At 40.6% G+C, this 13,424-nt stretch overlaps 1 protein-coding gene across 14 annotated transcripts in view; it reads left to right on the top strand.

Moving 5' to 3' along the window:
* LOC129696036 (atos homolog protein B) overlaps nt 1–13,424 on the top strand; it is a 106,219-nt gene that overhangs the window by 70,694 nt on the left and 22,101 nt on the right. For 12 of the 14 annotated variants that reach the window (XM_055633466.1, XM_055633509.1, XM_055633464.1 and 9 more), the window contains one exon: nt 9,626–10,668. In XM_055633466.1, the coding sequence (XP_055489441.1) occupies nt 9,626–10,668 (1,043 nt within the window). Of the gene's footprint in view, nt 1–4,560; nt 4,606–8,624; nt 8,841–9,625; nt 10,669–13,424 lie in introns of all 14 variants that reach the window. The other 2 variants (XM_055633519.1, XM_055633541.1) reach the window with 2 other exon arrangements.

The following is a 13,424-nucleotide window of genomic DNA, read 5'->3' as shown; positions in this document are numbered from 1 at the left end:
TAGGAATTAATCGGCTTATGAGAATGATTTATGTGAGATTGATTGAATTGTCAATTTGCATAATATATTGTTTTTTGTATTCTTTATATTTATATATTTGCAGAATATTTAGCTTTTGTTGTTATATTAAAATTGTGGCTTCTGGGCTGAGGTTCAAATTCTATATGTTGTTTTCCAGATAAACGACTTTCACTACTCCACAATCCTATTATGCCTTTATAGTCCACATACTATTATTTCCCACTGCTCACTTTGCCAGCTGGTGGACCACACACACAGCATTTTATGATCCAAGATAGATGCCCATTATTTCTTCTAACTATTGTAGCTTTCTATCTTACATAGCACTAAACCCGAGTTCTTGTTAAGTTCCCCCAAACTTAAAACCTTCCCATGGTGGGGTAGAAAGTGCCCGTTTGCGAGTTGTGTTACCTTGTCAACCATATGATGTGCTCAATGGACCAAACATCTATTACCTAAATATCAGTTTTGTACAATTCAAAAAAAAAAAAATTCTGTAACCTACTCTTGCCCAATAATCAACCCATTCATTTCTTACCCATGACTCTGGTTTTCCCCTAGCTTTGGTACTTGGAGTCATGGAGTCATTCAGCACTGAAACAGCCCTTTGGCCCAGCTGTGCATGCCGTCCAAGGTGCCCCATCTACACTCATCCTACCTGGCCGTGTTTGACCCATATCACTCTAAACCTTTCCTATCCATGTACCTGTCCAAATTTGTTTTAAATATTGTTATTATTTCTGCCTCAACTACCTCCTCTGGCAGCTCATTCTGTATGCCCACCACTCTGTGATAAAGTTGTCCCTCGGATTCCCATTAATCTTTCCCCTCTCACCTTAAACCTGTCCTGGTTCTTGTTTCCCCTACTTTTGGTAAAAGACTGGGCATCTACCCTATATATTCCCCTCATGATTTTACACACCTTTTTTTAGATCACCTCTCATCTTCCTATGCTCGAAGGAATGCAATCCTAGTCTGCCCAACCACTCCCTGCAGCACAGCCTCTTAAGTCCTGGTAACATCCTCGTAAATGTTCTCTGTGCTCTTTCCACCTAACATCTTTCTTATAGCAGGGTGACCAAAAACAGAGCACAATACTCCATCTGTGGCCTCACCAGCGCCTTGTACAGCTGTAACATGACTCCATATCCTGATTGATGAAGGCCAAGGTGTTGAAAGCCTTCTTGACCACCTTATCTACATGTGACGAAGCTTTCAAGGAATTCTGTACCTGCACTCCTAGATCCTTCAGCTCACGAATACTCCACAGAGCCCTGCCATTTACTATGAAGGTCCTGCCCTTTAGACTTTCCAAAATGCATTTTGGAAACCACCTTGCATTTATCAGCATTAAACTCCATTGCATATTCCTCTACCCACTTGCCCAACTGATCGAGATCCTGCTGTAACCTTTGTAACCACCTTCGCTATTTAAAATACCACCCACTTTAGTGTAATCTGCAAATGTACTAATCATGTCTTGTACGTTCTCATCCAAATCGTTGATATAAACAACAAACAACAATGAGACCAGGATTACTCCTTAAGATACATCACGGATCACAGGCGTCCAGTCTGAAAAACAACCTTCCATCATCACCCTCTGATTCCTTCCATCAAGCCAGTTTTCTATCCGAATGCTAGCGCTCCCGGAATCTCATCCGATCTAACCTTCCAGAGCAGCCTACCATGTGGAACCTTGTCAAATGCCTTGCTGAAATCCATATATACAATGTCTGCAGCTCTGCCCTCATCAACCATGTTGGTCACTTCTACAAAAAACTCAATCAGATTCATGAGACATGATCAATCAATCAATCAATCAACCTTTATTGTCATCTTGCAAGCAACAGTTGTACAGTGCAAAAATGAAAAGACGTTTCCCAGGGAATAGCGGAGCATCGCACATGAAATTTAAAACATTTCACACATAATAACACTAAAAACAATCCAGTCCCCGATGGAACAGTATAAATAGTTAAAAGCAGGTAAAACACAATGCTAAAATACAATAAACCAATCATAAAAATGTCCGGGGCAGCTGATTTGAGTGGCCAGTGCCAGTTACTAAAGTGGCCAGTGCCAGTTATTAAAGTGTCCGTGCCAGCTGCAGAATCAAGTGACTGAGTACAGAGTGACTGTTTAGCAGCCTCACAGCCTGTGGTAGGAAGCTGTTTAGCAGTCTTGTAGTCCGGGCTTCGATGCTTCGATCTCTTGCCTGATGGCAGGAGATCCAGGTGTATGTGGAGGGGGTGCAGTTTGTCCTTAGCAATTCTCTGAGCTTTTTTCAGACAGTGGCTGATTCCACAAACAAAACCATACTGGCTATCTCTAATCAGCCCTTGTCCATCTAAATGCATATCTAATTCCTCAGAATACTCTCTAGTAACATTGCAACCACAGATGTTAGTCACTGACTTATAGATCCCAGGCTTCTCTTTGTAGCCCTTATTGAGAGACAACATTTGCTACCCTCCAGTCTTCCAGCACCTCACCTGTATTTAATGATGACTCATTAATCTCAACCAGGGAACCTGCAATTTTCTCTACAGCTACCCACAGTGTCCTCGGATATATCTGGTCAGGCCTGGCAGATTTGTCTACACATAGGGCATTCAGCACCTCCCAATACTGACTGCCCTCATGGCACTTCCATTGACTGCCTTGGTCCTAGGTTCCTTGGTCTTTATGCACGGTTAAAATAGAGGCGAAATACTCATTGAAGGCCTTGCCCATCTCCTGTTGCTCTACACAGAGATAACCACTTTGATTCCTGAGGGATTCCATTCTCTCTCTGGCTATGCTTAATGTATATAAAATATCTTTGGATTATCCTTAATATTATCTGCCAGGACTATCACCTGCCCTGTTTTTGTCCTCCTGATTTCCTCCTTTAGCATGTTCAGTTGCCAAAACTCCAGTGATCCCAGCTGCCTACATCTGTCCCATGCCTCCTTTTTCTTGACCTGAGCTTCAATTTATCTTGTCATCATTCAAGCTTCCTAAACCCACCTGCCTGGTCTTCACACTAACAGAAAAATGCATGCCTTTAACTCCATCCATTACACTTTTTAAAAGCATCCCTCTTTCCTGACATTCCTCTGCCATCAACTTGCGATACTTTGTCTCGTACCATCAAAGTTGGCCATACCCCAATTTAGAACTTGTGAGCCCACTCTGTCTTTATCCATAACTATGTTAAAACCAATAGAACAGTGGATGCTGGTCTAAAAGCCTCATCCATTCACTTGCCACTCCCATTTTCTGAAGACTAGATCAAGCATTGCCCTCTCCACTGTTGGGCCCTTTACCTGTTGCCTGAGGAAACTTACCTGAACAAATTTGACAAATTCTGCCCCATATGAACCTTTTGCTGTAAGACAGTCCCAATCTATATCGGGAAAGTGAATCCCCTATTATGACAACCTTATTAGTCCTGTAGCTGCTTGCAATCTCCTGCCATATTTGCTCTTCTAATTTCCATTGACTATTTGGGGGGCAGTAGTGCACTTCTGACAAGGTGATCATCCTTTTTTAATTTTTCAGCTGCACCCATATGGTTTCACGGAACAAACCATCAATAATGTCATCTCGGACTACTGCAGTAACATTCTCCTTAATCAATAAAGCAACACCCCCTCCTCTGTAACCTGCACCCTATCTCCCCTGTCGCATCTGTGACCTGGAATATTAAGCTGTTAGTCTTGTTGCTCTCTTAACCAGGTTTTTGTAATGGATTCAATGTTCCAGTCGCACGTACCTATCCACTCCCAGAGTTAATCTGCCTTGCCTGTCGGGCCTCTAGCATTAAAATAAGTGCTATTCAAATCAACAGTCCTTCCTTGCTCCCTGCCATGCTCCTGCCTATTCTGGCCATTGAACTTTTTTTTTCCATCACTCTCCATACTGATTTCCAGCCTCGGTCCTGCATACAATCCTCCTCTCCTCCCCCATCATCACCACCACCACCAATATAATTTACACTTGTGGCAAAGTATTAAACTGTACACTTTTTGGAAATTAATTTTTTTGGCATTTCGTCTTTCCAAATTCTTTACCAAATGTTCGGTATGTTCAAAACTTAGTTTTTCTCCTGAAGTGAAATACCTTGTGATATTTTCAAAATTGAAAGTGTGATATGAGTGCAAGCTGTTGAACTGTATTTTTAGAACTTTTAGTAGAATAGGGGATAGTAGGAAACTTTATCTGAAAGTTATTGTAAACTAATTTACCTTAAAAGTTTCAAGGATGTCAGGTCATTGATTAAGATGTGGTGTATTTTATTTTGGTGGTGAGACTTTTATATTTTATTTAACTTCCTTTGCCTGTCTCTTGTCTCCAATGTAGACAACGACCCTTAAAAGGCACTTAATCATAGCCTTTGCCATGAAGCTCCACAAATAGAATTTTTTAGTCAGCTGGAAACAAATTCCATTTCTAATTTAAATCTAAATGTGGCATCGTTGATGAACTGGACACTGTCAAATTGTGTAAAATCCTGCCATTATCTTTTAATCCTGAACCCTTTTGTATTATCAGTTCCACATGAAGAAAATGAAAGCAGGCCAAGCATTCACAGAATTGGTGAGAGGCCAAAAACTAAACTTGTTTTCCACTTGCCTTGTTCTCAAATTACAAGTCGCTGGGTAGGGCTGCTCATAAAAGGAGAATATACTGTCAATATTCTGTTATTAGTTTTTGGAGATGCTTCTCTTTTTGTTGACTGAATAATTTTGTAATCAAGGGATTCTGTTTATTCTATTATTTCATTTATGTAGAAGACCATTACAAAATTCTGAACAATTTAATGCTTTAAAAATTACTAATACATACGAGGGCATTTTCCCCACTTTTGAGCAAGTGAGATTTCCTGTACTTTTTGGGTACAGATCAGAATGACTGTTTTTATGTTCTGTTTCCAATTAATAACTATTTTGGAAAAGGGACTCGACAGTAGCATGGCAGGGTCTAGCTGAGTTGCTGAATGACTAATGTCCAAACTGGTGCTCTTCCTAAATTCGGGTTGTATGATGCGAAGCATTTTTGACATTTTGTTGCTATTTTGGGCCTCTCTAATCTCTCATCTCTCTTTACATGTTATAATGCTCAAGTCAGAGTGTGGTTATTTTACTTTTCTGTAATTTTAAGTTATTTCTGTTTGTTCAACCATTTTTATTGTCTTGTAAATTGCTTCCAACATTAGCTAAATAAATGTCTTACATTTGGTAACATAAATTTCAGAACAAATTAAATGGATATTTATGATGCACCAATGTATTATTCCTTTAAAAAAAATCTTAATTCATCTAATAAGTTGATTAGTTGGGAAATGAGTGATCTAAGTTTTTCTGTATACTGGAATATTGGGGACTATTTTTGAAAGGTTTCTTACTTGAATGACTCCAAGCTTGAGAATGGACAACAGAGTAAAGTCGGGGCCAATTGCGAGTGGTGCGAGGGGGGAAGTGAATACGGAGGTCAAAGTGCTGTATATGAATGCGCAAAGTATAAAGAAGTGGACGAGCTTGAAGCTCAGTTAGAAATTGGCAAGTATGATGTTGTGGTAATTACTGAGACATGGCTGCAAGAGGGCCAGGGCTGGGAACTGAATATTCAAGGGTATACCTCCTATCGAAAAGACAGACAGGTGGGCAGAGGGGGTGGGGTTGCCCTGTTGGTGAGGAATGAAATTCAGTCCCTTGCAAGGGGTGACATTGAAACGGGAGATGTGGAGTCAGTATGGATAGAACTAAGGAATTGTAAGGGTAAAAAGACCCTAATGGGACTAATAGACAGGCCCCCAAACAGTAGCCTGAATATAGGGTGCAAGTTGATTCAGGAGTTAAAATTGGCATGTAGCAAAAGTAATGCTGTGGTTATTATGGGAGATTTCAACATGCAGTTAGACTGGGAAAATCAGGTTGGTACTGGATCCCAAGAAAGGGACTTTGTTGTGTGCCTTTGATGGATTTTTAGAATAGCTTGTATTGGAGTCTACCAGGGAGAAGGCAATTCTTGATTTAGTGTTATGTAATGAACCAGATTTGACCTCGAGGTTAATGAGCCATTAGGAGGCAGTGACCATAACATGGTCAGATTTAATCTACAATTGGAGAGGGAGAAGGGTCGATCGGAGGTGTCAGTGTTGCAGTTGAATAAAGGGAGCTATGGGGCCATGAGGGAGGAGCTGGCCAAAGTTGACTGGAAAGATACACTAGCAGGGATGACAGTGGAATAGAAATGGCAGGTATTTCTAGGAATAATACAGAAGGTGCAGGATCAGTTCATTCCTAGGAGGATGAAAGATTCCAAGGGGAGAAAGGGACGATCATGGCTGACCAGGGACGTCAGGGACAGTATAAAAATTAAAGCGAAGAAGTACAATGTAGCAAAGATGAACAGGAAACAAGAGGAAGATAACCAAAAAGACAATATGGGAGGTACGAAGAATATAAAGCAGGATAGTAAAAGCTTCTTTAGCTAAGTGAAGAGGAAAACATTAGTTAACACCCTTGAAGACCGAAAAACGTGAATTTGTTATGGGGAACAAGGAAATGGCAGATGAGTTGAACAGGTACTTTGGATCTGTCTTCACTGAGGAGGACACAAACAATCTTCCTGACATAGTAGTGGCCAGAGGACTTGGGGTGACGGAGGAACTGAAGGAAATCCACATTAGGCAGGAAATGGTGTTGGATAGATTGATGGGACTGAAGGCTAATAAATACCCATGACCTGATAGTCTGCATCCCAGGGTACTTAAGGAAGTGGCTCTAGAAATCATGGATGCATTGGTGATAATTTTCCAATGTTCTATAGATTCAGGGTCAGTTCCTGTGGATGGAGGGTAGCTAATGTTATCCCACTTTTTAAGAAAGACGGGAGAGAGAAAACGGAATTATAGACCAGTTAGCCTGACATCGGTGATGGGGGAGATGCTGGAGTCAATTATAAAAGATGAGATAGCCGAACATTTGGATAGCAGTAACAGGATCGGTCAGAGTCAGCATGGATTTACGAAGGGGAGATCATGCTTGACTAATCTTCTGGATTATTTTGAAGATATAACTAGGAAAATGGACAAGGGAGAGCCAGTGGATGGAGTGTACCTAGACTTTCAGAAAGCATTTGATAAGGTCCCACATAGGAAATTAGTGGGCAAAATTAGGGCACATGGTATTGGGGGTAGAGTGCTGACATGGATTGAGAAGTGGTTGGCAGACAGGAAACAAAGAGTAGGGATTAACGGGTCCCTTTCAGAATGGCAGGCAGTGACTAGTGGGGTACCGCAAGGCTCGTTGCTGGGACCGCAGCTGTTTACAATATACATCAATGATTTGGATGAAGGGATTCAAAGTAACATTAGCAAATTTGCAGATGACACAAAGCTGGGTGGCAGTGTGAACTGTGAGGAGGATGCTATGAGAATGGACAGGTTGGGTGAGTGGGCAGATGCATGGCAGATGATGTTTAATGCGGATAAATGTGAGGTTATCCACTTTGGTAGCATAAACAGGAAGGCAGATTACTATCTAAATGGCGTCCAGTTGGGAAAAGGGGAAGTACAACATCCCGGGATCTGGGGATCCTTGTACATCAGTCTATGAAAGTAAGCATGCAGGTACAGCAGGCAGTGAAGAAAGCAAATGGCATGCTGGCCTTTATAACAAGAGGAATGGAATATAGGAGCAAAGAGGTCCTTCTGTAGTTGTTCAGACCCCTAGTGAGACCATACCTGGAGTATTGTGTGCATGTTTTGGTCCCCTAATTTGAGGAAGTGCCGTGTAGGTTTACAAGGTTAATTCCCGGGATCGTGGGACTGTCATATGCTGAGAGAATGGAGCAGCTGGGCTTGTACAATCTGGAGTTTAGAAGGATGAGAGGAGATCTCATTGAAACATATAAGATTGTTAAGGGTTTGGACACGCTAGAGGCAGGAAACATGTTCCTGATGTTGGGGGAATCCAGAACCAGGGGCCACAGTTTAAGAATAAGGAGTAAGCCATTTAGAACGGGGACGAGGAAACACTTTTTCTCACAGAGAGTGGTGAGTCTGTGGAATTCTCTGCCTCAGTGGGCGGTGGAGGCCGGTTCTCTGGATGTTTTCAAGAGAGAGCTAGATAGGGCTCTTAAAAAAAATAGCGGCAGTCGGGGGATTATGGGGAGAAGGCTAAACAGGGAACTGATTGGGGATGATCCGCCATGATCACATTGAATGGCGGTGCTGGCTCGAAGGGCCGAATGGCCTACTCCTGCACCTATTGTCTATTGAATGTCAATATATCTTTCCCTCATTTGCTTATTTCCTGAGAACAGTCAACAAAATAGTCGTTCGGCATGAATTGGTTGTTACTGGCAGTTATCTCTTATTGTTAAAAGGATTTTGTCATTGCCACAAGGCTGAGATGGTGATAGAATCAGAATTAGGCCATTTGGCCCATTGCCTACTCTGCCATTCATTCATGGGTGATGTTTTGGGTCAAGATCATTCTTCAGACTTATCTATGGCTTATCTACCTCTCCCTCCTCAACCCATACTCCTGTCTTCTCCCCATAAACCCTGACACCCGTACTAATCAAGAATCTATTTATCTCTGCCTTAGAAAATATCCATTGACGGCCTCCACAGCCTTCTGTGGCAAAGAATTCCACAGATTCAGTTTCATCACAGATTCTCCACCTGCTGACGAAAGAAATTCCTCCATCTCTTTTCTAAAGGAACATCCTTTAATTCTGAGGCTATGACCTCTGGTCCTAGACTCTCCCACTGGTGGAAACATCCTCTCCACATCCACTCTATCCAAGCCTTTCACTATTCGGTAAGTTCCAATAAGGTCCCCCTTCATATTTCTAAATTCCAGCGAGTAGAGTCCCAGGGCCGTCAACCACTCGTATGTTAACCCACTCAGCCTTGGGATCATTTTTGTAAACCACCTCTGGACTCTCTCCTCTGGATCTGAGCACCTCTGAGATGGTGCCCAAAATTGGTTACAATACTCCAAATGCAGCCTGACCAGCGCCTTATAGAACCTCAGCATTATGTCCCTGTTTTTATATTATGTACTCCATGTACACTGATTCTTTGTTTTTAACCTCTTGCATTTTCTTCAACCTCTCCTGTTCTAACGTGCAGGATCAGAGAGCATAAACTACCTTAAATACATTTTTTTAGTTTCGTGTAAACAGGCCTTTGGCCCACTGAGTCCGCAACGACCAACGATCCCTGCACACTAACACTATCCTACACACACTAGGGACAATAGGTGCAAGAGTTGGCCATTCGGCCCTTTGCATTTATACCAAGCCAATTAACCTGTACATCTTTGGTGTGTGGGAGGAAACCGAAGATCTCGGAGAAAGCCCACACAAGTCATGGGGAGAACGTACAAACTCAATATTGACAGCACCAGTAGTCAGGATTGAACCCGGGTCTCTGGCACTGTAAGGCAGCAAGCAGCTCTACCGCGATGCCACCGTGCCACCCAGATTTAGAAATCTGGGAACTTTGTGTATCTTTGTTTGTGATAATGCTAACTATATTATGTGATAATTATGAGCACACCTGCTGATAAATGGCTATACATTTATTCTTCATCTTTTTCAGATGCTATGTCAGAGGGGGATCGAGAAAGGCATGATTGGTTCATCTTCATGAGGAATAACTCGCATCGTTGCAAAATACATACTTTTTTCTGCCCTTGGATTTCAAAATTTCTGTGGTGTAAGATACAACAGTCCATGAGGCACATGCATCTGGAGACTTCTCAGAAAGAGCAGTCTAACAACTTGTCTCGGCAGGCTACAAGCCAGGCAGATGGGAGTTTTCAAGATGCACCAATGAGTGACTATCGCTTGGAGTCAAGTGATGTCATCCCCGAAAGAGGAATTTTGGCAGGGTATAGCGAGAATGAGGTTAGAATTCAAAAAGTGTATCAACTTTCAATATTTTCTCACCTTTCTAATTCTTCAAGTAGTTTGGAACAGAGAAATGGCAAACGGGGTTTTAAAAGAAGTGTAACTGAACTTCATCCAGATCTTGAACTTGAACTCAATGAGGAAAGAATCCACGTGCACTGCAGGAATTCTGCCACGTTGACTGAAAGTCGAAATGCATCTCATTGTGGAACTGATAATGGTAATTTTTCTGAAAAAAGCATAGAAAAGACAAGTGACTATCCAGACCAACAAGGTGTTAGTTTCCAAAATGAAGAACCAATTGTGCATGGTTCCGCACAACACTTTTCCCACAGTGGTTTGCATGTTATTGAACATAAAGACTCCCAGGACAGCAATCTGGCAGAAGATGGTGAGACTGGCTCACATAGAAATAAAGTGGTGCCAACAACACCATCCTCTGAGAAAGACGTTCAACCTATTAACAGCGCTGGACTGCCATCATCTGAGAAAACGCCTTCTTCTTTAGGACACTCAAGTACAATCTCTGTCAGATGTACAGCAAAACGGAAGCTGCTATCACCAACAAATGCAATAGGGAAAGATATGTGCTCAGGGGATGAAATCCCTTCTGTTGCGAAGAAATGTAGGATTCAGTTAACTAATTCCATCCCAGTTTCATGCAGAAGTACTGATGCCAAAGCAGCACCTTTCTGGAATCACTTACTTCCATCTTCAAGGGATGCATTGAAGGTTTGTAATTACTGATATTTTTATTGAGCAAGGATAATACATTTTCTAAATGTGCTTTTTGTTCAAATGCACTCATTAATGCTCAGCAATTGCCTATAAGATATTATTAAATATTGGCCACAAAATAATATCCAAATGGTTCTTCAGCTCCCCTCTCATGCCCCCCTCCCCTAATCTTGCATCTGGTTAGGAATTATTCTATTTTGGCTATATTATGATTTGCAAGTGAGGACTTAACATTTGATTCTCTCTGGTTAATACCTTTACTTGATTTGGGTATCGGTTGTCTGGATTTGCAAAACATTAATTGACACTAATTGATAACTAATTTACACAGGGGATACACCACCAGTAAATTATAGTGCGTAGTGACGTAGAAGTATAAAAATGAAATCCACCTAGTTAGTCCTTGATAGAAAATTTAATTTGTCATTGCTGCACTCTTATTATAGGAAAACTGGAATTAATTCCAGATAATTGATGAAGGATATCTTATCTGATGAAAATAACTAAACAAGTATGACTGCAGCAAAGTTTATATTCCAAGTGTCTTTTTTTTTATGTACTCTGGCAAAATGAATAATGTTCTACTTGTAAATTTACATTTATGCTCCAGTCATTTGCCCAGATTTAATCTGTCAGCCTTCTTCTGTTGCTTTTGCGTTCTAGAAAGCATGCATTCCTACCCAGCTTAATACTGTCTGAAATTTTGCAAACATTACTTTCTGTTCCTCTCCAGGTTGTTCATATCAATTGTTAATAGTCACAAACCAAGGGCTGATTGCATTAGAGGATCTGCTAGATAAAAGTGATCATAGTGATATTGTTAATTAATCCTATCAAGATAATATTTAATGTTGTTCCTTGACAGCTTGCTCGGAATACCTGCTGTGAATGCATTCAATAAGATCTTGAACTATGTGTGCTAATTGGATTTTTTTCAAGTTGTATGAAGCTTGAATCCCTCATCCATGCTACACATAGTTATTCTGTAATCTTTTGTTATAAATTCCTTTTATTTCCAAGGGCATGCAGAACGAGGGGAAAAACAAAGGCTTTTGACCCAGTAATCTTCTAAAAAGAAAATCTGTGCATGTTCACCCTAAAACTTTAAAGAATGTGTGGAAATGCCTCTTAAAAGCTGACAAATTTCAGTATCCAAGCTTATTTATTTTATGGCTATTACCTAGGGGCTGATAATCTACTACCACAACATTTATTTTCCATCATTTGCTATATCTTATCTGTCCATCCTGGTTGGCTGTGTCAAGATCAACGTCACCACTGTCTTCATGTCAGCTGGCATGTTCATGTCCTCCCTCTTTTGGTCTGCATTCAGATAAAGTTATTTTAATTTTAGCTTGTTACTGTTAGTTTTGCATTTGACCTCATTTTCACTGTGCACCATTAAATTCACTGTTCCCTTAACATTCTGCTTGTTGTCCAAGTTGCCACTTTGCTTCATGGTCTTGACATTTTTCTCTTTGAATGCATAATTCCCCTTGTCTGCATTCCACCATTCCAAATCCCACATTTTTTTGGTTTAAAATCCTCATTGCTAGCCTAATTCAGTATTTTTAGTTCATCTGGAAGTCTGTCCATTGGCTGCTCATTTTAAATAATTGCAAAATAACTAGAGGGGAATGAAAAGCAATTCTTGCAGTGCTGTTAAAGACTCTATTTGAAACCTGATGACCAGAATCTGAAGTAAATTTCAAAATAAAACATAGAAGATCAGGGTTATTACAAAAAATTGAGCAGAGTATTAAATTATTCATCTCTTTGAAAGAGAAGACAGTGCAAGCCAAAACTGACAACCAGTGCCCTGCTTGATCAATATCTTTCCCTGTAAGGCACCTGTGAAGCAATGCATTGCCACTTTGCATTACAATTTTTGGTAATGAAGTAGCATGGTTGATTGTAGTGGTATTATCACCTTTAGCATATGCTAGGGTTTTGTCCCTTTGCTGCCTGCTTGTCCTCAGTTCTAATTTGAACCTATGATGCATGTTGTCCTTCGGTAGAAGTAACCTTAGGCATAAGGTGGATTTTTAAATGAATGATGAGGCTCGATTCTATTAAGTCGCCATTTTCCTCACCTCAAGTATCTTGGTGTTGTCATTCTGCTAATCCAGTCTTCAGTTGACTGATACAGAAAAGTCAAAGTCAAATTTATTCGTCACATGCACCAAACTAAGGTACAGTGAAATGAATTTGCCATGCAGCGATAGTTGAAAAAAAGAACACACAATACACAATAGAATTTAACACAAACATCCACCACAGCATTCTTCACTGTGGTGGAAGGCAACAAAGTTTAGTCAGTGGAACAAAGGCAGCAAGGTACTACACTGGAAGCCAGAGTTTTGGATATTTAGTTTGACATGAATTTAAGTCGTTTGGCGGCTCAGGATTTCAGACTCAAGTAATTAAATAAATGTATTTTATTTTAAAAGAGCCTGTTTCGTTAACAGCGATCTTGAAATTAGATTGTTGTAAAAATCCATCTAGTTTACTAGCACTAACTAATGAGCTCTGGCTAATATGGTTCCAGCAGGACTTCACATGTAGATTTTATTTGATAAATACCAAAAACAAATCGAGCATTATTTTTTGTATTACTGACGAACTCCTGATTAAGCTTGGCTTTTTTCAAACAAATTTCAAAGTATGAAACAATACTAAAAGCCCCCCCCCCCCCCCATTCAATCAACTGGAGAATTAATGGTGATATTTCAACCAAAGGATTGAGTGAA

The sequence above is a fragment of the Leucoraja erinacea genome, chromosome 1 (assembly GCF_028641065.1).
Source record: "Leucoraja erinacea ecotype New England chromosome 1, Leri_hhj_1, whole genome shotgun sequence".
Lineage (NCBI taxonomy): Eukaryota > Metazoa > Chordata > Chondrichthyes > Rajiformes > Rajidae > Leucoraja > Leucoraja erinaceus.
This window is presented reverse-complemented; position numbering and strand designations above follow the sequence as displayed.